This window comes from Schistocerca cancellata, chromosome 9 (genome assembly GCF_023864275.1).
Source record: "Schistocerca cancellata isolate TAMUIC-IGC-003103 chromosome 9, iqSchCanc2.1, whole genome shotgun sequence".
Classification (NCBI taxonomy): Eukaryota; Metazoa; Arthropoda; class Insecta; order Orthoptera; family Acrididae; genus Schistocerca; species Schistocerca cancellata.
This window is the reverse complement of record NC_064634.1, coordinates 168,628,152-168,650,155: the sequence shown is the minus strand read 5'-3', so window position 1 is coordinate 168,650,155 and position 22,004 is coordinate 168,628,152. Positions and strand designations below refer to the sequence as shown.

Sequence of the window (22,004 nt, the reverse complement as noted above, 5' to 3'; positions counted from 1 at the left end):
GGAGAGGGTCAACCTTGACCGCCTTCGAGGGGAACGCTAGTGCCGCCCATCAAACGCGAGCGCCGCTGCCTGAGAAATTGCTGCCCCCTGACAACGAGTGAGGCGCCCACGTGGGAAGAGCGAGCGGAAAACGAAAGCCTAACTGCGAGCAATGACTTGCGCCCTCCCTTCTGGAGCGATTTGGATTTACGGAGGAGGCGACGGCGGCAGACAACGCGTTCGGCCCGGTAGGTTTTCCCTTTCTTCGGAGGAGGTGGGGCGCCTCCCAGACGTTACGTCACGCGTACCTGGCCGCCTACGAGCGTATATATACCGGCCCGCCGGCGGCGCCCGGCGTAACACTCACTCGCAGACATGGAGCGCAACCACTTGCACAAGGTACGTGGGCCGACGCAGGCGTGGCACCATACTTCGGCTATCTCTCACTCAACTATGCTTCTTCATCGGGGGGAAGGCGGGGGGAGGGGATGGGAAGAGTTGTGGAAGACCCAAATTTTTTTGTCTTTATTCCTCGATGATTCCCTGATTTTTCCAAACATACCAAAATAATTTCGTCCATTTTTAAACTAATTTTGCAATCAGTGAGAGATGAAATATGACAATCAGTCCCCAGTTAAATATAAGAAGTAATCATACAAACTTAAACTTTTCTGTAGACTACGATCCACTAAACTTTTATTTTCGTACGACCTACTTATCGAGCTATTAAGCAGTTTCATTGTACAATTCATTACAACCAAAGATGGTCCTACAAAATAATGCTGTGCACAGAACCAAAAAGGCGGTAACCGAACAGAGATTAAGTGCTGTACATAGAAGAAGCCATCAGCAAGCATTTTGTCAGTGCCTCTTGTACGCGGAGCAGAATTTTTGTCGCCAGCATACATCGACTCTATAACTCGTGTGACTATTGTACAGCGTAATTTTTGTCCGCGAAAGCGCTGCAGATTCTGAATGCGATCACATCAGTAGTGCATAGAGATCCCGCTGAAAAGTACCGTGGGTTCTGTACACGCGATTCAAAGACGTGTTAATAATTTGCAATCGAAATTTGGAATGAACTTAGCTTAAAGCGTTGAACAGATTAATGAAAAATCCCTTCGACTGTTTGCAGCTCACCGCTCGTGTTCAGTCTTTTTATTTATTTATTTATTTATTTTTTGTCGTACAATAAGGGATAACCATCGCTACTTTCAAGGTTTTTGTAGCATTTGATCGCATTACCAAGCCTCTATCTAAAAGTATGCCGTGGCGGTATTGCGAAATGTGTTCCTAGTACGAAAACGTGAAAGTGACCCGAATTACATTGAACTTGGAATTTCGACTTACTACACACTGAAATACTAGTAGAGTCAACACTCTTCCCCGTTTTTACTTTTTTACGCCATATATTTAATCTACGTTTATCCGTGACGATACTAAAATGACAATTGCACACACAAATTCTCCATATCATAGGTACCAGTTTTGTTATTCCCTGTTGTGACACCGTAAAACGAGCGCAGCGGTTTGGAGATCTGTACAGTGTGGACGTAATTACTCAGACTGTCATATACAAATGTTATCTGCAGGTCAAAATTACTCTAAATGTTTGTAGGTTCAAAGGGTTGACTGGCAGCACACTCCCATATTACAGAATTTATCTAACACTTATAAGTATACTGACGTACTGACATATCAGTTAGGTCCATGGTGCTATGATTTCATTACATTGTGTCTCGATATTAATCAACGCGTAAGGCGCCTCTTACTAGTATGACAAATATAACTAGACGTTTGTGATGCGCGCCCGGGTTCCCGGGTTCGATTCCCGGCGGGGTTAGGGATTTTCTCTGCCTCGTGATGACTGGGTGCTGTGTGATGTCCTTAGGTTAGTTAGGTTTAAGTAGTTCTAAGTTCTAGGGGACTTATGACCATAGATGTTGAGTCCCATAGTGCTCAGAGCCATTTAAACGTTTGTGATGCTTACCTATGAATTTCGATATGTATCCGTAGCAGCAAAAATTCAGTGCTATTTCTGTTGCTAGTAAATAAATGAGTGTAAATGGGTGGAAACAGGGTAAACACGTGTAACAATCAAAATGTAAACAACAACGGCATACCAATGTTACGTGACTATTTCTGTTTCATGTTGGCTACAAGCACAGTACGCAAAGCTATCTCCATTGATATTGTTACTGTATCTATGGCTGTTGACTCTTTCTCTGCTTTTATACGCAACAGAGTTGAGTGTCAACATCTATGTTTATACGCTATTGTACGGGGCGAGTAGGCAGTCTTCCCCTAATTACAAAAAAAAAAAAAAGTAGTTCTCAGGAACTAAACTAGATACAGCTATGCGGTTTGGTGAAAATGTTAGATTAACTCTTAAAGATTTAATACATGCATTTCTAAATATGCCTCTTTTGTTGTATTCAGAAGGTCTAAGCTATACTGAGTTTCTCTACACGTCTTTGCGAGCATCTCTTTCGTCACCACCTCCACATTATCTTGTGTCAGTACTGCAAAAGTTTGCACATCAGGTACCCGTGAACTGAACACTTTTATCTTTAATGTAATCCCACATTTTAAAAAAACCAACAGGCGTTATATCTGGCGAACGTGGTGGCCACGATGTTGGACCGTCTCACCCAACAACTGGAGAACAGATAACCCGAAGCGTGGCGGTGAACCGTATTATTGAAACACTAACCATGGTTGAAATTCCTACATCTGAGGTACAACGTGCACATGTAGAAGTCTATGCACAAAAACTTTATCAGTTAAGCTTCCATTTGCAATAAACCGCGTTGCTGTATGTAGCATAGACCTTTAAAAATAAATTTTTCTAACCAGGCAAAAACTTTATGTTCACCTAGTACAATAAAGTGAAAATAATACAAAACTTTGATCGTGAAAAAAGGTAAAGATTTTGTGAAATGTTGGCTGTAGGAAAGTGTACTTCTTTGAAGTTATAACAATATTTCCCCAAGCACCTACAGTGACGTCAACTGAACAATTCAAAGTAAAATAGCAGGTGATACTTCATCAGTAATAGTGGTAGCCGCACCTGAAATTAACATTCTCGACAACTAAGTAGTCTAAACCATTGTCCAAACTAACTCGCATTTGTTGAAATCATTAAACAGGAGTATATTTCGTTTCAGTAATTTCTCAGTTATTGTCTTCGTCACTTATCAACAGCTAATACTAGAGATTCAGTTTTATACATCTACATTTGTATTCCACGAGCCGTCGTGAGATTAATGGCGAAGAATACAAAGTGTGGCCCAACCATTTAACCCCCCTCCCTCCCCTCACGCTCACACACACACACACACACACACAGATATATATATATATATATATATATATATATATATATATATATATATATACTTTCCTATTCCATTTGCACAGGGTGCGCAAGAAGATAGACTGTCTATACCGCTCTGTATAAGTTCGAATTTCCCTCCTTTTACTGTCGCGAACATCACACATCGTAAAAGGAAATATGTTTGTTCATTGGTTGTGGTATATTCATATATTCATTCTGGGTCTTTTAAGAGTAAATGTTTATGTCTCTCTTCAGCAGTCCCCCATTGGAGATTATTCAGCGTATTTGTGACGCATTCATGCCGATTAGACGAAACAGTGACGTTCTGTGCTTCTCTTCTCCGAATACTGTATGTCTCTACCTTTATTTCAACTTCGAAAGCGAACTATGTTTTGCAAAGGATCGCCTTCTTAAATTAGTTCAGTATCTTATTGCTCTCCCAATGAATCTCAGTGCTACAGCTACCCTGATGATGACCAGATTTATTTCATCGTTTCATCTTGGCCGGCCGCTGTGGTCGAGCGGTTCCAGGCGCTTCAGTCCGGAACCACGCGGCTCCTACGGTCGCAGGTTCGAATCCTGCCTCGGGCATGGATGTATGTGATGTACTTAAGTTAGTTAGATTTAAGTAGTTCTAAGTCTAGGGGATTGATAACCTCAGATGTTAAGTCCCATAGTGCTTAGAGCCATTTGAACCATTTTTATTTCACCTTGATTTCGTGCCGGATGAATACCACTTGTTATTTGTCGATTCTAACTAATTGTAGTGTTAGGTGATTTAATCACACAATGCCGTATCTTTTTGCCTATTTGTTTGATTGACATCATATTGGGTTACATAGTTCTCACCGAAAATTATACGGTAAGTATTCCGAAGTATATTTTGTTTCATTCATATATTACGCATCTCTCAGTCGCCTAAAATAAAAGTCTCCATTGTCGAATTAAACGAGCTATTCCAGTGTTTCTGATATCCGTTGATTTACAAAAATACATCATATTAAACTCAATACCAAGACAGTTCACCCAGTGATGTAACGGGCATGGCAGCCAGGGTGAGCGTTCTCAGCTACCTTTCCTTGGAGGCGCAGTTCTGTGACGGCGAAAAAAAAAAGAGGAAAGGTAAAACAAAAGGGGAAGAAGGAGGGTGAAGAAGGGGGCGAAGTAATGATATGAAGGGAAAGGCTGGAGGCCATTAAAATGAGAATGGGCCGTAGATATGTGAAAGGAAAACATCAGAAGACTCGAATTGGACTGTGTTGAATAACAGTTCCAAATGCTTGTTTCTTCCTTTCGGCTACTTTCGTTATTCAGCGACGAAAAAATGTAAAAGGGATCGCATTATTATTGCAATAATGCGACTGTCGATTCTATTGCATGTTTTTAATTATAAAAATGGTTCAAATGGCTCTGAGCACTATGGGACTTAACATCTATGGTCATCAGTCCCCTAGAACTTAGAACTACTTAAACCGAACTAACCTAAGAACAGCACACAACACCCAGCCATCACGAGGCAGAGAAAATCCCTGAGCCCGCCTGGAATCGAACCCGGGAACCCGGGCGTGGGAAGCGAGAACGCTACCGCACGACCACGAGATGCGGGCTTTTAATTATAACACAGATAAAAGAGTTACTGAAATATTGACGTTTTACCTAACTGAAAATTGTGTTGATCCCAGTAAATGAACAAACAGGTTAATCAGTGATAAGGATGGAGAATTATCGGCAGAGGAGCAGGGCGGGGGGGGGGGGGGGGGAGCACAAAATCGAAGTTTTCCCTGGGCGCCAGCTACTGTAGTTACGCCACTGATATCCCCATTACAAGTTGAGCGTTATATCAAGTTCAGCTTCTCACCAGCTGCCACCAGTTTCAAGATCCAATCCTCAGTACTCTTTATTTTTTGTCACTGTCTGACATTACCTGTCAGAATAATTTTACAGGTTACATCGCGAGAGGTTCTAACTTTCATTGAGCTAAGAATTTTTTATGTAATATATCGTTCCCTTCACATGTGGCACGCTTCGTTAAAGCGCAAATTGCCTAACTGCAGCGACGTTCGGAGTTCACTTGGAACTGAGGGTCACACTGTAAATGATTGGCAAAGTGAAGGCAATAATGTACACGCTTCGTTAGTTGCGAAGCTCAAATCAGTCTCCAACCATGAGAGATATTTTACTTTTTTATACTGCGAATACCTGCGGCACAGTTCCGGTTTACCTCAACACAGAACATGTGTCGCCATTGTGAAAAAGGAACTATTGACGACACAGTTAAAACCCTTTTAGTCTCTTCGCCTTCAGATGTATCCCGTTGATGTCATATGTAGAGTAATTTACGACTCTCAATTCGACAACAGATCTAGCTGTGAAGAACTCGCAGCCGCTTATGTTGTACACTGACCTGGCATTCTTTACACGCACACACACACACACACACACACACACACACACACACACACACGCACACACGATTTTAATTTTAGTAGGGGGGGGGGCAGACAGGAGGCGATGAAAGCTATTGTCCCCGAAACAATTTAAAACTGAATCACACTCTCTGCTTCTGATCCAATTTTTACGTAGTTTCCCTTCGTCACCAGGCGCATGCCAGACGAATGCCAGACGTCCCCTATTGGGTTTCCTTGTCCTCACTCCCAACTTACTGGGATTTGGCAGGAAAGAATCAAGTCCTACAGCAACCCTGCCTGTGATGAACATCCAGAGCGCGTGACAAGGTTTCAGTGTTTATACACTAACTAATCATAAATATCCGAACACCTGTTAGTGGAGATCAGTTTGGGAGGTGTTCATACAGTGCCATTATGACGGCTTTAATGCTGCTGAGGACACATTCAACAAGGTGTCTGAATGTATCTGGGGGAATGGCAGAGTCGAACCCTGAGGAGCTAGTGATGTTGGCCGATGGGGTCTGTAGTGAAGTCGCGGGTTCTACCTCATCCCAAAGCTGTTCCATTGGTTTCTGGTCGGCACTGTAGTCTATTTCAGGACTTATTGAGGAGAAACCACTCCCTCACATGTGATGCTTTATGACAGGATGCACTGTCATGCCAATACAATCAGTAGTCGTCTCTGAAATATTCCTCTACTCTAAGTAGTACACGATGTTGTAAATTGTGTTCATCTCCTTCCGCATTTAGTGTTTTCTTGAGTGCAGTGAGAGAAGAACACCCCAACCACGAAAACTACACCTATTTTCTGACACCACCTTCTCCATACTTCACTGTTGGCAGTACACATGAGAGGCAACGTTTTCCAGTCATTCGCCAAATCTAAACCCTTAAATCGGATGGCCACAGGGTATAGCATGATTCTTTTATTCCAAATCACTCGTTTCCAGTTATCCACCTCTTCAACCATCGCTTAGCACTTGTTACAGAAATGTGTGGCTTAGTACGAGCTGCCGTGCTATTTCACCCCGTTCTTTTTAGCCCCATACGCAGAGGCACTGTGCCACCTGTTCTGCTTGCAGCACTTCGGAACTCGCGAGTCATTGCCTCCGCTGATTTCGTGGGACTTTTTAAAACCACCCTTTGCAATACTCGACCGTCCCTGGCCATCAGCATAAGAGGCCTGCCTGATCATCGTTTACCTGTGATTCATTTTACAACCACATCACCAATAGTCGATTGGGACACTTCTAGAAGGGGTGAAATGTCCCTGTTTGATCTGCTACTCATGTGACTAGTGACTAGTCCACGTTCGAAGTCACTGACCTCTCCTGATCGATCCACTCTGCTGTCACTGCTTCTGTACTGACAACGCAATACTCGTCGCCTCCTTTTATACTGGCGGGTCCACTTCTCGTCACATCTAGTAGTCAATTCCCTGATACATGGGGGTGGTGGATACTTTTGAGTAGACAGTATCGGTAATACACACATCAAAAAAGTCTTTCAACACCTCGGTTCCTAGAGTTCCGGAACCTGTACAGAAAATTGGAATAGAGATCAACATAAACATCATTTTCATCCTTTTCACTGCGCATGAAAACCACACAATGCATGTTGTACCGTCATACCGCGAGACCTTCAGAGATGATGGTCCAGATTGTTGTACACACCGGTACCTCTAATACCAAGTAGCACGTCCTCTTGCATTGATGATGCCTGTATTCGTCGTGGAATACAATCCACAAGTTCATCAAAGCACTGTTGGTCCTGATTGTCTCACTCCTCAACGGCGATTCGGCATAGATCGCTCAGAGTGGTTGGTGGGTCACATCGTCCATAAACAGCCCTTTTCAATCTATCCCAGGCATTTTCGATATTATTCATGTCTGGAGAACATGCTGGCCACTCTAGTCGAGTGATGTTATCCCGAAAGAAGTCATTCAGAAGATGTGCACGATGGGAGCGCGAATTGTCGCCCATGAAGGCGAATGCCTCGCCAGTATGCTGCCGATATGGTTGCACTATCGGTCGGAGGATGGCATTCACGTATCGTACAGCCGTTACGGCGCCTTCCATGACCACCAGCGGCGTACGTCGGCCCCACATAATGCCCCCACGAAACAGCAGGGAACCTCCACCTTGCTACACTCGATGGACAGTATGTCTAAGGCGTTCAGCCTAAGCGGGTTGCATCCAAACACGTCTCTGACGATTGTCTAGTTGAAGGCATATGCGACACTCATCAATGAAGACAACGTGATGCCAATCCTGAGCGGTCCATTCGGCATGTTGTTGAGCCCATCTGTACCGCGCTGCATGGTGTTGTGGTTGCAAAGATGGACCTCACCATGGACGTCGGGAGTGTAGTTGCGCATCATGCAGCCTATTGCGCGCAGTTTGAGTCGTAACGAGATGTCCTGTGGCTGCACGAAAAGCGTTATTCAACATGGTGGCGTTGCTGTCAGGGTTCCGCCGAGCCGTAATCCGTAGGTAGCGGTAATCCACTGCAGCAGTAACACTTGGGCGCCCTGAGCGAGGCATGTCGTTGAAAGTTCCTGTCTCTCTGTATCTCCTCCATGTCCGAACGACATCGCTTTGGTTGACTCTGAGATGCCTGAACACTTCCTTTGCTGAGAGCCCTTCCTGCCATAAGGCAACAATGCGGCCGTGATCGAACCGCGGTGTTGACCGTCTAGGCATGGTTGAACTAAACAACAAGAGCCGTGTACCTCCTTCCTAGTCGAATGACTGGAACTCATCGGCTGTCGGACCCCTCCGTCTAAGAGGCGCTGCTCATGCATGGTTGTTTACATGTTTGGGCGGGTTTAGTGACATCTGAGAACAGTCAAAGGGACTGTGCTTGTGATACAATATCCACAGTCAACGTCTATCTTCAGGAGTTCTAGGATCCGGGGTGATGCAAAACTTTTTTTGATGTGTGTGTTAAGAAGCGGTAAAAAACGGGGCGAACGCGAAAATGCGAATGGGACTTAGATTTGTTGGAAGGGTTCTTGGAGAGAATAGTAGATTAGTAAGGAAATTGTTTACAAGACGCTAGTGTGACCAGTTCTAGAGTACTGTTCCAGTGTTTGGAGACGTTACCAAGTATGGATGCCGGCATGCATCGACCGAATTCAAATACGCACGGCTAATATCATAATAGAACGGCATAGCCCACATTGAAATGTAAATGTGATGAAAGGGAAATATAAATAGAAATCTTTTGAAGAAGGGCGACGTATAGCAGTAAAGTTTATTGCAGTCAAATGATAACGTGAATTCCCTAATGACTAAACTGTGTTCGACTAACATGACGTCTTCAATAGTCCATCATTTTCAGAAAATTCTAATCTTATGTGGTCTTTTCCATCACTTTAGATTTCTCAGAAACCTCATTTGCGTTCTCTCTATTGAATTTCTTCCTTCCTTTTTACCATGTAATGGCGTTGGTAGAGTAGCAGTCTTCTAAAACTTTAATGTCGTAAGTTTATGTGTTTTATTTTTCAGATGTCTGCTAATTTATAGGAAATATTACAAAATTTTGTAAATTTTATGTATATACCTTGGTGATAATCATTCATTGTTTCATGGGAAAGATATTTGACTTGTTCTATTACTCTATTAACGAAATCTTCTCGGGCTTCCTTCCGGGTGGTAGCGCTCAAATTCCGCGACGAAACGTCGGTGTCTAAGTCTACATTGACATATATTACTATACTGTTAACGAAAATTTATTCAGAGTTTGGTTTTTATATGTAAAAACCAGGTTTTTAGTGTTCTGTACCAGTTTCGGTAAATTTGTGTTCTTAATATATGCTTCTCAATTCATTAACGTCTATCTTGAAGATCATTTCTTTTTAAAAATTCTACCTGTTACAAAATATTTATTTAGCGTGGTCCATGTTCGCGTCATTAACCCATCTTCTGATAGAATAACATTACAACGGCAACGTTAGTGTAACTCTGTTTTGCCTGCTAGCTCTTTGTTTATTGTCATCGTTTCTTCAGTGTGCACCCATTCTCTTGGGATGGTATTGTGACAATAAAAAAATGTATAATAATTCTGATGCCTAACAACTCAAATAAGATATTTACCCCTGACCGGGACAAGGTACACTTATTGGAAGGAAGGAGTTTTAGCTGCCCATCCAGACATCATAATTTAAGGGTTCCGTAGTTTCTTTAAATTACTTGTCAGCTTCAGGATGGTTCCTTCGAAGAGAATCCAGGAATAAACCTTCACTTTGACGGTGCTATAATGACTAACCAAAGAGAAAAATCAACACGCAACAATATTATTGAGATCTCGAATATCGTGATCGAAAATCAAGTCCTTTCTCTCTACATTAGACAGCCTTTTTTTTTCAGTCATCAGTATTCTGACGCTTGATGCGGCCCGTCACGAATTCCTATCCTGTGCCAACCTTTTCATCTCAGAGCAGCACTTACAACCTATATAATCAGTTACTTACTGGATGTATCGCAATCTCTGTCTTCCTCTACAGTTTTTATCCTCCACATCTTCCTCCAGTACCATGGAAGCTATGACCCAATGTCTAAACAGATATCCGACCATCTTGTCCCTTCTCCTTCTTCTTGCCAGTGTTTTCCAAATATTCCTTTCCTCGCCGATTTTACGGAGAACCTCGTCATTCCTTACCTTATCAGCCCCCCTAATTTTCAACATTCTTCTTAGCATCACATCTCCAATGCTTATATTCTCATCTTTTCCGGCTTTCCCGCAGTCCATGTCTCACTGCCATACAATTCTTACTGCAAACGCACATTCTCAGAAATTTATTCCTCAAATTAAGACCTATATTCGATACTAGTAGACTTCCCTTGGCCGAGAATGTCTTTTTTGCCAGTGCTGGTCTGCTTTTTATGTCCTCTTTGTTCCGTCCGTTATGAGTCACTTTGCTGCCTAGATAGCACAATTCTGTAACTTCAGTTTCTCATTGATGTCATTTCAGCTACTTCTCATTACTTTCATCTTTCTTCGATTTACTCTCACTCTAAATTCTGTAGCAATGTCACCAGCGAGTCGTAACATTGATATCCTTTCACATTGAATTTTAATCCCATTCTTCAATCTCTATTTTACTTCCGTCATTGCTTCTTCGACGTATAGATTGAACAGCAGAGGCGAAAGAATTCATCCCTGTCTTACATCCTTCGTGCTTGGTCTTCCACTTTTATTATTCCCTCTTGGTTCTTGTACATAATGCATATTACCCGTCTTTTCTCAGGTTTTTGAACATGTTGCACCATTTAACACTGACGAACGTTTTTTTCCATGTTGACAGATCCTATGACGTGTCTTCATTTTTCTTCAGTCTTGATTCGATTATCAACCGCAACGACAGAATTGCCTCTCTGGTGCCTTTACTTTCCTTAAACTGATCGTCATCCAAAAGATCCTCAGTTTTCTTTTCCATTATTCTGCATATTATTCTTATCAGCAATTTGGATGCTTGAGCTATTACACTGACTGTGCGATGATACTCACACTTGTCGGCTCGTGCAATCTTGGGAATTGTGTGCATGATGTTTACCCAAAGTCTGATGGGATACCGCCAATCTCATATATTCTATACGCCCACGTGAATAACCGTTTTGTTTTCACTTCCCCCAATACCACTACTGACCAAAACAGTACGTGCAAGTGAAGGAATCGCTCCTTGCACAAGGCCATTGGCTACGTGCTGCCCTCCCCTCCTTTTACCCCGACCATAGTGCCCTTTTCCTTTCTGTTACACATTTTCCTGCACCCGTCCAGTTTCAGTCGTTGCTACATCGTTAACTACTTGCCTTCTGGCAGGATATTACGCATTAACCAGTACACGGAATATCTTTTGCAGACGGAGTGAAAGCAATGGAACGTAATCGGCAGTCACCGAAGGTCGTGTGACGCTTACATCAGTAGAAACAGCGACTTATTACTTCTGAAGACATGAGGAGGTTCTCGTCATGAAGCTGAATTAACTGTTACGCCGCTTCGTAAGCGGCGTAACAGTTAATTCGTTTCGTATCCACGGAATGCGATATTTCTGTGTGACATACTGGCCCAACGGAAGAAGTTCGTCTGTTGATTCTCAGCAGCACAAGTGCCTTTCAAACCTTATCGATGTGCATGGGAAACGATACGTTCCCAATAGCGCCTTTTCCTGTATAGAGCCTGCAGTTCCAGGCACAACACCCAATTAAACTCAGGCGCCATATTCGACATCACTGTGGACCACACCAGCGACAAGACAACTGGGCCACTAAGCGACGCGTTCGCCACCGCGAAGACACTGACTGGCTTACGAAAGCTGCCAATAATTGCAAATATGGGTAGCACACAACCTCGCGACCGTCACTTCCCTATCCACAGGAGGATGTAGAAGATATACAGAGTGTTCACGAATTATACTTACAATTTAGGACTTCAATAACTTTAAAACTATACTAGACAATAACAATTGGTTTTGAACGTACAGCTAGGTAGCCCATAAATTCTGGTTCCTCATTCATACACGTAAATGCGTGCACCCCTAGCAACACCCAATTTCTCTCAGTGTACGCTCGAGTAACTTCACGGTGGCATGTTAAAATATATTGTATATTTGTGTATTTAAGTCCTATAAGCCGGTAACTTTGATCGGTACACTTGAAACTTTAAAAAACACCATAGGGATAAGTGTGATGGTGTGATGCCAGGCAATCGTGTACCAAACAGGGCCACCTCGTCCAATCCATCAAACCGAAAACTTTTCACCCGAAAGTTCCGGGTTTCAGGTTAGTGCCGTGTCTACTTGTTGCAGGTGTTCCAATTGTGGCGTCGCCAACTCTTGTAACATGTCCACGTAAACACCAGTGCTGATGTTAGTCTCTCTGGAAAGGACTGATGATATGTGTCTAACTCTGCACCACACACACTGCACACTACGTGTAATGTGAGGACACTCTGATCCCCATACACGAACTTTATGACAATTCAGTTTGCTGGATACAAAGGAAAGTTGAGTCATCGCAGAAATCAATCATTTCCGGAAAGTCATTTTTTGTATCAGTCTCGGTTAGCATATCCACTGCAAACTGCTCTCGTTGAAATTTGTTCATCGAGTTTGATGCCTGTAGCACCTACATCTCGTTGACCTATACATGTAACTTCTTACACAAGTCTTTGTATGCTGTTCATGAGGGGATTTCCAACACACCGGCCGTCGTGTATGCTAATTCTGTCGGATACCATGCAAACGGTTGCCGTGCCGTCTTCATGTTGACGTCTGAAGCATATGGGCGACCCGCCCGTTTACGGAGAACAGAACCAATTTCTGTACGTGGCATATGCCAGGCCCAAATATTTAAGTTATTATAGTCGCAAAAGACAGTATATAACCTGTCTTAGAGGTCAAATGATAGCAGAAACAACATCCGCAGTCGGCTTCATATTTCCTGCTTGTTTCTTCATTCATTCACTCCAATGCACACAAATCTCACGTGTGGCGAGCATCGAGGCAGCTTACAACGTCGTCCTAAGGCTGATAACGCGTCACGTTGTTGTAGAATGCGCCACTTTGAGGCAACGGTGTAGCTCGTTAAAAAAGGCGTTATCTGCTAACTGAACAGGATAGCCATCAAAACAGCGCTATAGAACAACTCATTTCCTTGTATGACAGCCGGTCGCGGTGGTCTCGCGGTTAAGGCGCTCAGTCCGGAACCGCGCGACTGCTACGGTCGCAGGTTCGAATCCTGCCTCGGGCATGGATGTGTGTGATGTCCTTAGGTTAGTTAGGTTTAAGTAGTTCTAAGTTCTAGGGGACTGGTGACCACAGAAGTTACGTCCCATAGTGCTCAGAGCCATTTGAACCATTTTTTGAACCTTGTATGACAAAAACATAACACTGATCGAGTCACGTAAAATATGTTCTTGTTTGAGTACCCCTTAAATTCGGTGTCCTACCGGCTATAGAATGTTCATAAGACCCCGAGCGGAGTGAAGCTTACAATTACAATCCCTGTCTGAGACAATAAACACATTTACGGCCGATGTTGTGCTCTGTGCTACAAAGGTATTCTAAGTTACCTTTCTGTGATAGCATAGAACACCAGATTTAACCGATTTATTCCTTACGAGAGCAAATACTTGTCCGTTTCTTCTTATTACATTAGTATTATCAGACACTGTTTGAGAATATTCTTCATGTTATGTAGTCCTCACTCGAGTAAATTTTCCTTCCAGATCCTGTAGTGATGTGAAAGAGATAAAAAATCTCTGACTATTCCTTCCGAGTATGAAGAACTGGTACTGTATTGGACAGCACATCAGCAGAACAACAAATATAAACTCCACAATGTGTTCCCGGAGTTCACCGACCCTCTGAAAAGGGTTGGAATATACCAAAGATTTTAAATCTCTCAATAAAGAAAAAGTTCAACAGGTTAAGACACGGATCAGGGAGGGTACGGTATTGGCGAGACACGACAGTTGTACTTGTTGTCGAAAAGTTAGTTACCACTAGTTACGTATCCGGAATGCTGATAAAATCAAACGAGGGCATTTTATCATGTAGTAATTTACGACTCCCTTGTGATGGTTCATTAGGGACAGGGGTATCGTCATCAGTGGTGACCCGGCGAATGACAGGACCGCTCTTGTTATCTACGGACATAAACAATCTGACGTCGGGTCAGCAACAGTATGGGACTGTTTGTGGACGATATTTTAGTGTACGGTGAAGAATCGTCGTTGAGTGACTACAGATGGCCGGCCGCGGTGGCCGAGCGGTTCTAGGCGGTTCAGTCCGGAACCGCGCGACTGCTACGGCCGCAGGTTCGAATCCTGCCTCGGGCATGGATGTGTGTGATGTCCTTAGGTTAGTTAGGTTTAAGTAGTTCTAAGTTCTAGTCGACTGATGACCTCAGATGTTAAGTCCCATAGTGCTCAATTCCATTTGAACCATTTTTTTTTTAACTACAGATGGATACAGGACGACCTAGAGAGAATTTGTATTTTATTTGGTTTGATGTATGGCAGCTTATTTTAAACGAAATAAAATCTAAGCTAATGCAGATAAGTAGGAAAACAACCCTGTAATGTTCGAATGCAGTATTAGTGGGTGCAGTCTGACAGTCGCATTGGTTAAATATCCAGGCGTAACATTGCAAAGCGATATGAAATGAAATGAGCACTTCAGTGGGGAAGGCGAATGTTACATCTCGTTTTGTGGGGAGTTTTGGGAAAGTGTAGCTCATTTATAAAGGAGACGGCGTATATAACGGTAGTGCGACTCATTCTTGAGTACTGCTCGAATGTTTGGGATTGGCACCAGGTCGGATTAAAGGAAGAGATCGAAGCAATTGTGAGGCGTGCTGTTAGATTTGTTACCGGCAGGTTCGATCAGCTCCAATTATTACTGAAATTTCATGAAGTCTGTTGGGAATCCACGGGGCTGGAGGGCGACGTTCTTTCAGCGAAGCACTATTGAGGAAAGTTAGAGATCCGGCATTTTTGGTTGTCTGTGGAAAGATTGTACTGTGGTCATCATCCATTTCTCGTAAGGGCGGCGAAGAAAATATAAGAAAAATTAGATTTCGTTCGGAAGCATACTGATAGTCGTTTTCGCTTCCCTCCACTTGCGAGTGACTAGTAGTTGTACGAGGTACAGTCCATCATACAATGTACCGTCGCATGCGTAGTATGTATTTCGATGCAGATGCAAATAAACTTAAAAAATGTTATAACATTGGCATGACTGCACTTCTTCTAACGTTGTACCGGGAAGCCATTGGTTTCTGGAAGTGTGTCTATTGGGATTATTTTCATTGTTCTCTACTCTTGACTGATATCAACACGACAAAGATATTCCTTTAATTTCGTTGTTCGTGTTATTAGACCGAAATAACGCTACGGTACTGAACAATGAACTGCTGCAAAGGCATACTTCGTAGCCGCAGTACACACAAACACGGCGCAATGCTGACCTCAAGATAAAGGAGATGGTATAAACAAGAGACCTGAGCTAACTGCGCGACCAGTCCTTGAAGACCATTGCCAATGGCGCCATTTGGATGCGGCGTGGAGAAACGTGCGGACAGCACACCGCTCTCCCACCCGCTGCCAGCGCCCCGACCTTGGAGCCGCTGCTTCTCATTCAGGGAGCTCCTCAGTTGGCCTGACGACAATGAATCACGTCCCAGTCCTCTCACAAACGAAAATCCCCTGGCAGTTCCGGGTATTGAACCCGGGTTCTGAGGAATCACGTCCCGGTCCTCGTACAACGAAAGCCCCTGGCAGTGCTGGGTATTGAACCCGGGTTCTTAGTATGGTAGTCAGATATGCTGACCGATCGGTTACGGAGTTGGACCAAAAACAGACAACGGAATTCCCTTTAAAAATGTTATCTGGGTTTGCAGATTAATTTCCTGTTACAGTGGTATAATGGACCAATACTCTGTTTCGATACTAGACTGTGAGAGGTTTATGATTTACTGGAGAGCCAGCGCATCTAATATAAATCTGGTCATTCTTTCACCTTTATTACATTTACTGTCCGCCCAGATAGCTGAGTGGTCAGCGTGACGGATTGCCGTCCTACTGGCCCGGGTTTAGTTCCCGGCTGGGTCGGGGATTTTCTCCGCTCAGGGCCTGGGTGTTGTGTTGTCTTCATCATCATTTCATCACCATCCGGCTCGCAGGTCACCCACTGAAGCGTCGAATGTAATAAGACCCTCACCAAGGGTCCGCCGCTCGTGGTCTCGCGGTAGCGTTCTCGCTTCCCGAGCACGGGGTCCCGGGTTCGATTCCCGGCGGGGTCAGGGATTTTCACCTGCCTCGAGATGACTGGGTGTTTGTGTTGTCCTCATCATTTCATCATCATCCAGGAAAGTGGCAAAATTGGACTGAGCAAAGATTGGGTAATTGTACGGGCGCTGATAACCACGCAGTTGAGCGCCCCACAAACCAAACATCATCATCATCACCCTCACCAAGGAAGCCGGGCCTGCCCCGCAAGGGGCATCCCGGCGAATGGCGCCAAACGCTCATTTCCGTTACATCTACTCTCACAAGTGTAGTAGCGAAAAGTATTTCACTCAGTACCACACCAGTGTCTTTTAACGAAACTACGAGCATATAGGGTATCAAACAAAATTTGTGACTGGATTGACGACTTCTTGGTAGGTGGGACGCAGCAAGTTATCTTGAACGGAGAGTTATTGACAGATGTAGAAGTAACTTCAAGCGTGTCCCAGAGAAGTGCGTTAGGGCCTCTGCTGTTCGTGTTGTATTTTAATGTCCTGGCAGACAATATTAATTGTACCCTCAGGATATTTTGCAGATGATTCAGATAATTAAGCACTATCTAAAAAATATACCAACGGCCTTGACGCAGTGGTAACACGGTTCCCGCCAGATCACCGAAGTTAAGCGCTGTCGGGCTGGGCTAGCACTTGGATGGGTGCCGAGCGCTCTTGGCAAGCGAGGTGCACTCAGACCTTGTGAGGCAAACTGAGGAGCTACTTGGCTGAGAAATAGCGGCTCCCGTCTCGGAAACTGACATACGGCCAGGAGAGCGGTGTGCTGACCACATGCCCCTCCATATCCGCATCCAGTGACGCCTGTGGGTTGAGGATGATACGGTGCCGGTTGGTACCGTTGGGCCTTCCAAGGCCTGTTCGGACGGAGTTTTATCTAAAAAATGCTGTACACGAATTCAGTTAGATATTCATAAGATTTCAAAGTGGTGCAAAGGCTGGCATCTTACCATAAATCTTTAAACGTCTCTAAGCACTATGGGACTTAACATCTGAGGTCATCAGTCCCCTAAACTTAGAACTACTTAAACCTATCTAACCTAAGGGCGTCACACACATCCATGCCCGTGGCAGGATTCGAACCTGCGACCGTAGCAGCGGCGTGGTTCCGGACTGAAGCGCCTAGAACCGCTCGGCCACAACGGCCGGCACCACAAAGCTTCAGAAATCGAAAACTGTGCACCTCACAAACTAAATAACTTAGTATCTTATGTCTACAATATCCATGAATTGCAATTGGAATCAGCGAATTAATATGTATACATGCTTACAGCATTGCTTTGGAAGTCGTAGGTGAAGTAAGTAGGATACAGAGAAACTGCAGCCAGTCTACAAAGGAGGTTACTAATAAGACACTCGTGTGATCTATTCTAGAGTATACCTCAAGTGTGTGAGACCCATACCAAATATGTCTAACAGGAGACACTGAACTTATACAAAGAAGAGCAGCACGAATGGGCACAGGTTTGTTTGATTCGTGGGAGACATTTGAAGATTGTCATCAACCATCCTCCGAAAGCCTGCTTACAAAGCTTCGTTAATTAATATTACCTGAGGAATATTACACATTCCTAGTTATTGCTCACACAGGAACCATGAAGATGTGGTTAGATTAATAGCAGCGCGCACAGAATCATTTAAGCAGTCACTCTTCACGAGCTCCGTAAGGGAGTGAATGGGAAGAAACCAAAATATGTGGTACAGTGGGAAGTACCTTCTAACGTGCACATCACAGTGATTTTCAGAGTATAGCTGTGGATGAAGGCATGGCATCTTCCTAGGGATCACAGTTTGCGGAGAACAACAGAGGCACCTGGCGTGTTTGTAATATAGCGCGGTGTTCTCTCGAAATATCTCTTAGAACAGATCGTATACTCCACGAAGGTGAAAATATTTCGTAGCTAGCCACAGCCATGAGGCTACGGCAAAACATGTTTGGAGTCTAACGTCCCGTCATTTTCGAGGTCGTTAGGGATAGAGAAATAGTTCGCTGAAGGACGTGGTCACGGTATCTTTAAGGAACCATTATGATATTCGCGTGAAATGCCTTAAACAAATCTCTGATCTTCGAGTCGGTATGAGCGAGCGGAGATGTATATAGGAGTATGATGAATTAACTGCTGCGACAGATCGACTGATGGCTTCGGTAAATTCTCTATCCATGCTGTAGTCTTCTTTCGTGGATGCTATTCCCATACAACTGCGAAACGAGTTCTGTGAAATCTACAAGGAGTGGAGAGGAGACAGTAGCTACTTGAAATTTTGAATGCGTCGTTGAGGCGTGCTCTGGTAGCTGAATTGAGAAAGCAGTGCCCTCAAACGGCAAGGCTCGAGTTCGGATTCTCGTCTAATCGTCTCCCAAATTTGTGCTTGTGTATAGCATAATACAACACAAAAATTGATAGTTTCTGTCACTCAGAGGTAGCATTTTTTTTGCAGTCACCATATTTATTCATAACGTTTATATTATTTCCATAAACACATACTTTTAGTAAAGACGGGTATGTAGATTCACAAACACGGAAATAATCCTCCCAAATTTCTCATTAACACCATATGAAAAGCTACTACACTGGCAGATTAAAAGGCTGTAATTAAAATAAACATTTAATATACTTTTAATATATTTGCTAAATGTGCATATATAACATTTTCTGTCCAAATATGGGAACTCGTACATTTCCTCCAAGGTCTCATTTGCTAGCCCAATTCCCTCGGCATCGCTTAACTTAATTCCACTACATTCCATAACACGTGTAATCATCTTATAAGTCACCCCTTCTCAAGAAACTATCCATTCCGTTCAACTGATTTTCCAAGCCCATTAGTGACTCCATCATTGGAAAACCTCAAAGTTTGTATTTCTTCTTTGTGAACTTAGATTCGTATTGTAAATTTCTGCTTCATTTTCTTTACAGTTTGCTCAGTGTACATACAGAATAACATTGGGGATAGGCTACAACGCTGTCTCGCCCGCTTCTCAACTACAGCCTTCGATTCCTGCCCTTCGACTCTACTTTTCCTACAAGCTGCAGATAAGCTTTCACTTTCTGTATTTTATCCCTGCTATCTTTAGATTTTCTAAGAACGTATTCCAGTCAGCACGTGGCAACATAGAGCTACTCTTATTTAAAAAAGAAGGGAACAACCACTTTTTATAACGATACTTGGTGACTCCCGAAAAATGAAGTACTGCTATATATCGCTAATTAAAGTTTCCATTGAACGTTACAAAAAATTTCCGTTACATGTCCTAAATATGTGGCCAAAGGACGCTGACACAGCGTACTTTCAGTCTAGTTAAGCTAATGTAAATACAGCTGCACAAGTCAGAATTACAGATTATTACCCGTTGTTTCGTAAAATATTTGGTAGCAAAGTCTTATTTTACTCTTTTTCTTCCCAGTGCTATCGACTGACGATAAAAAGAAATTACGTTGTTCCAGTAAAGAAAGCAGAAGTAAGAAAAATCACACATATTAATTACACAGCGAATTATAGGACTCGTTCATTGCGTACTATTACTTGTCGTAAATTTTGTTCTGATATCTTACACCACGGCGCTCTCTTCCATCACTCGATGTTTTTTTGCATGCGATTGAAGCGTTTCGTCACCATATGGCTCATCGAAATTTCTCACACGGAACTACGACAGTGGCCTAGTTTAAGGTTTACGACTTCCAAGGAAAGACTTCTTAGTGGTCTTATCACATCTGCAGACACCATTCATATCATTAAGCTTACGACACCTTCCTCGACTACACCCGAAGACTACGCGGAGCAAAACGACGCAGTGATTGACGACCTGGCTTTGCGTTCGAGATGCCAGGGGTTCAAACTTCCGGCCGACAAGCCGTATCTAGCTTTTCCTAAATCATGATAGACGAATATTGGAGTGATTCCTTTTAAAAAGCTCTGGTCGATTCCTTCTTTCGTATTTTTCCAAATGAGACAGACTCACGTTTGTAACTAAACAACTGTTAAGAAGGCGTTAGATCCCAGCCCTCCTTCCTGTTTGCTTTGGACAACGCGTCATCACACGGAATGGTGGCTACTAGGACAGACATAGGTCCAGCCCCCTCACCATATCCGCCCTGTAGAGGTGGATACTTACGTTTTATAGCTCGTCAATATCTGGACTGGTTTGATGTTATCCATCTTGTTTTCCACTTTCTACTATACGCTTCACCACTACACAACTCGGATCAAACCCGTCTCCGGCCATCCTGATTAAGGTTTTCCGTGACTTCCCTAAATCGTTTCAGGCATATGCTGGGATGGTTCCTTTGGAAGAGCACGGGCGATTTCCTTCCCAATCCTTCCCTAATCCGAGCTTGTGCTCCGTCTCTAATGACCTCGTTGTCGAAGGGACGTTAAACACTGATCTCCTCCTTCTCCTCCTCCTCCACTACATAACTACTAGACCGAACATCTTCTGTAATGTGTAATACATTTCCCAGTCCCTGTCTGCCCCCAATACTTATCCCCACCTGCTGCTTCTTCCACCTACAACGTAACTACTCCTGGACGCCGTAGCATATGTCCCACTAACCTATACTTTCTTTCAGCAACTCATACTTTCAGTATTTCTTGCTCTGCGTTTTACCCGCCCACTTAATTTATAATGTTCTTTGATAGAACAACCTTTTAAATACATTCAGTTTCTTCGTCTGAGTCTTTATTATATTTCACTTCCGTACAACGGTGTACTCCAGATACACTCTCAAGAACTTCTTTCTTAGTGTAACAGCAATATGAGCTCTTTTGTTGAAGAAGCAGAGATAGACAGAGAAGAAAAATCAGCAGCTTTTCCTGTTTACTTTCCCAGGCGCTGACAGCGCTAGCGGTTCTGGCAGCTGTGCTGGGAGTCGCGACGACGGCGACCACTGTAGGTACGGAGAGGAGCGTCAACAACGCAGCCGGCTCCGATGACGTCAAGGAGAAGAGCGATCTGGAGACGGAAGCCAGCAGCAGATGTGAGTACACGTCCTCAGAGGCTCCAGCGGGCCTTTGCTGACCGTAGCTGCTCCGCTTACGCAACGAAACCCTTTCCATCGTCATCGCTTTCTGACACATGTCTACAGTAACCCTGTATTGTTGTGTTCTTCAGTTAGTACATTGGTGATTGGTTTGATGCAGCTCTCCACACTACTCTGTGCTATGCAGGCCTCTTCATCTCTGAATAACTACTGCCATCTACATCCATTCCAATCTGTCCACTGTAATCAAGCCTTAGTTTCCCTCTATAATCCCTCCCCCTCCCCCCACCCCTCTCTTTCACTCTCTCTCTCTCTCTCTCTCTCTCTCTCTCTGTCTGTCTGTCTGTCTGTCTGTCTCTCTCTCTCTCTCTCTCTCTCTCTCACACACACACACACACACACACACACAAACTTCCTTGCGTCAGCAAACCGACCATTCCTTGGAGACTCAGAATGTACCCTACCAACCGATCCCATCTTTTGCTCAAGTTGTGACAC

At 43.7% G+C, this 22,004-nt stretch overlaps 1 protein-coding gene across 1 annotated transcript in view; it reads left to right on the top strand.

Annotated features, from left to right (window-relative positions):
• Positions 1 to 306: 306 nt before the first annotated feature.
• Positions 307 to 22,004, top strand: part of LOC126100939 (uncharacterized) — a 57,233-nt gene continuing 35,535 nt past the window's right edge. The window contains exons 1-2 of the mRNA XM_049911602.1: positions 307 to 378; positions 21,356 to 21,503. Coding sequence (XP_049767559.1) covers positions 355 to 378; positions 21,356 to 21,503 — 172 coding nt within the window. The 5' untranslated portion in view covers positions 307 to 354. The remainder of the gene's footprint in view (positions 379 to 21,355; positions 21,504 to 22,004) is intronic.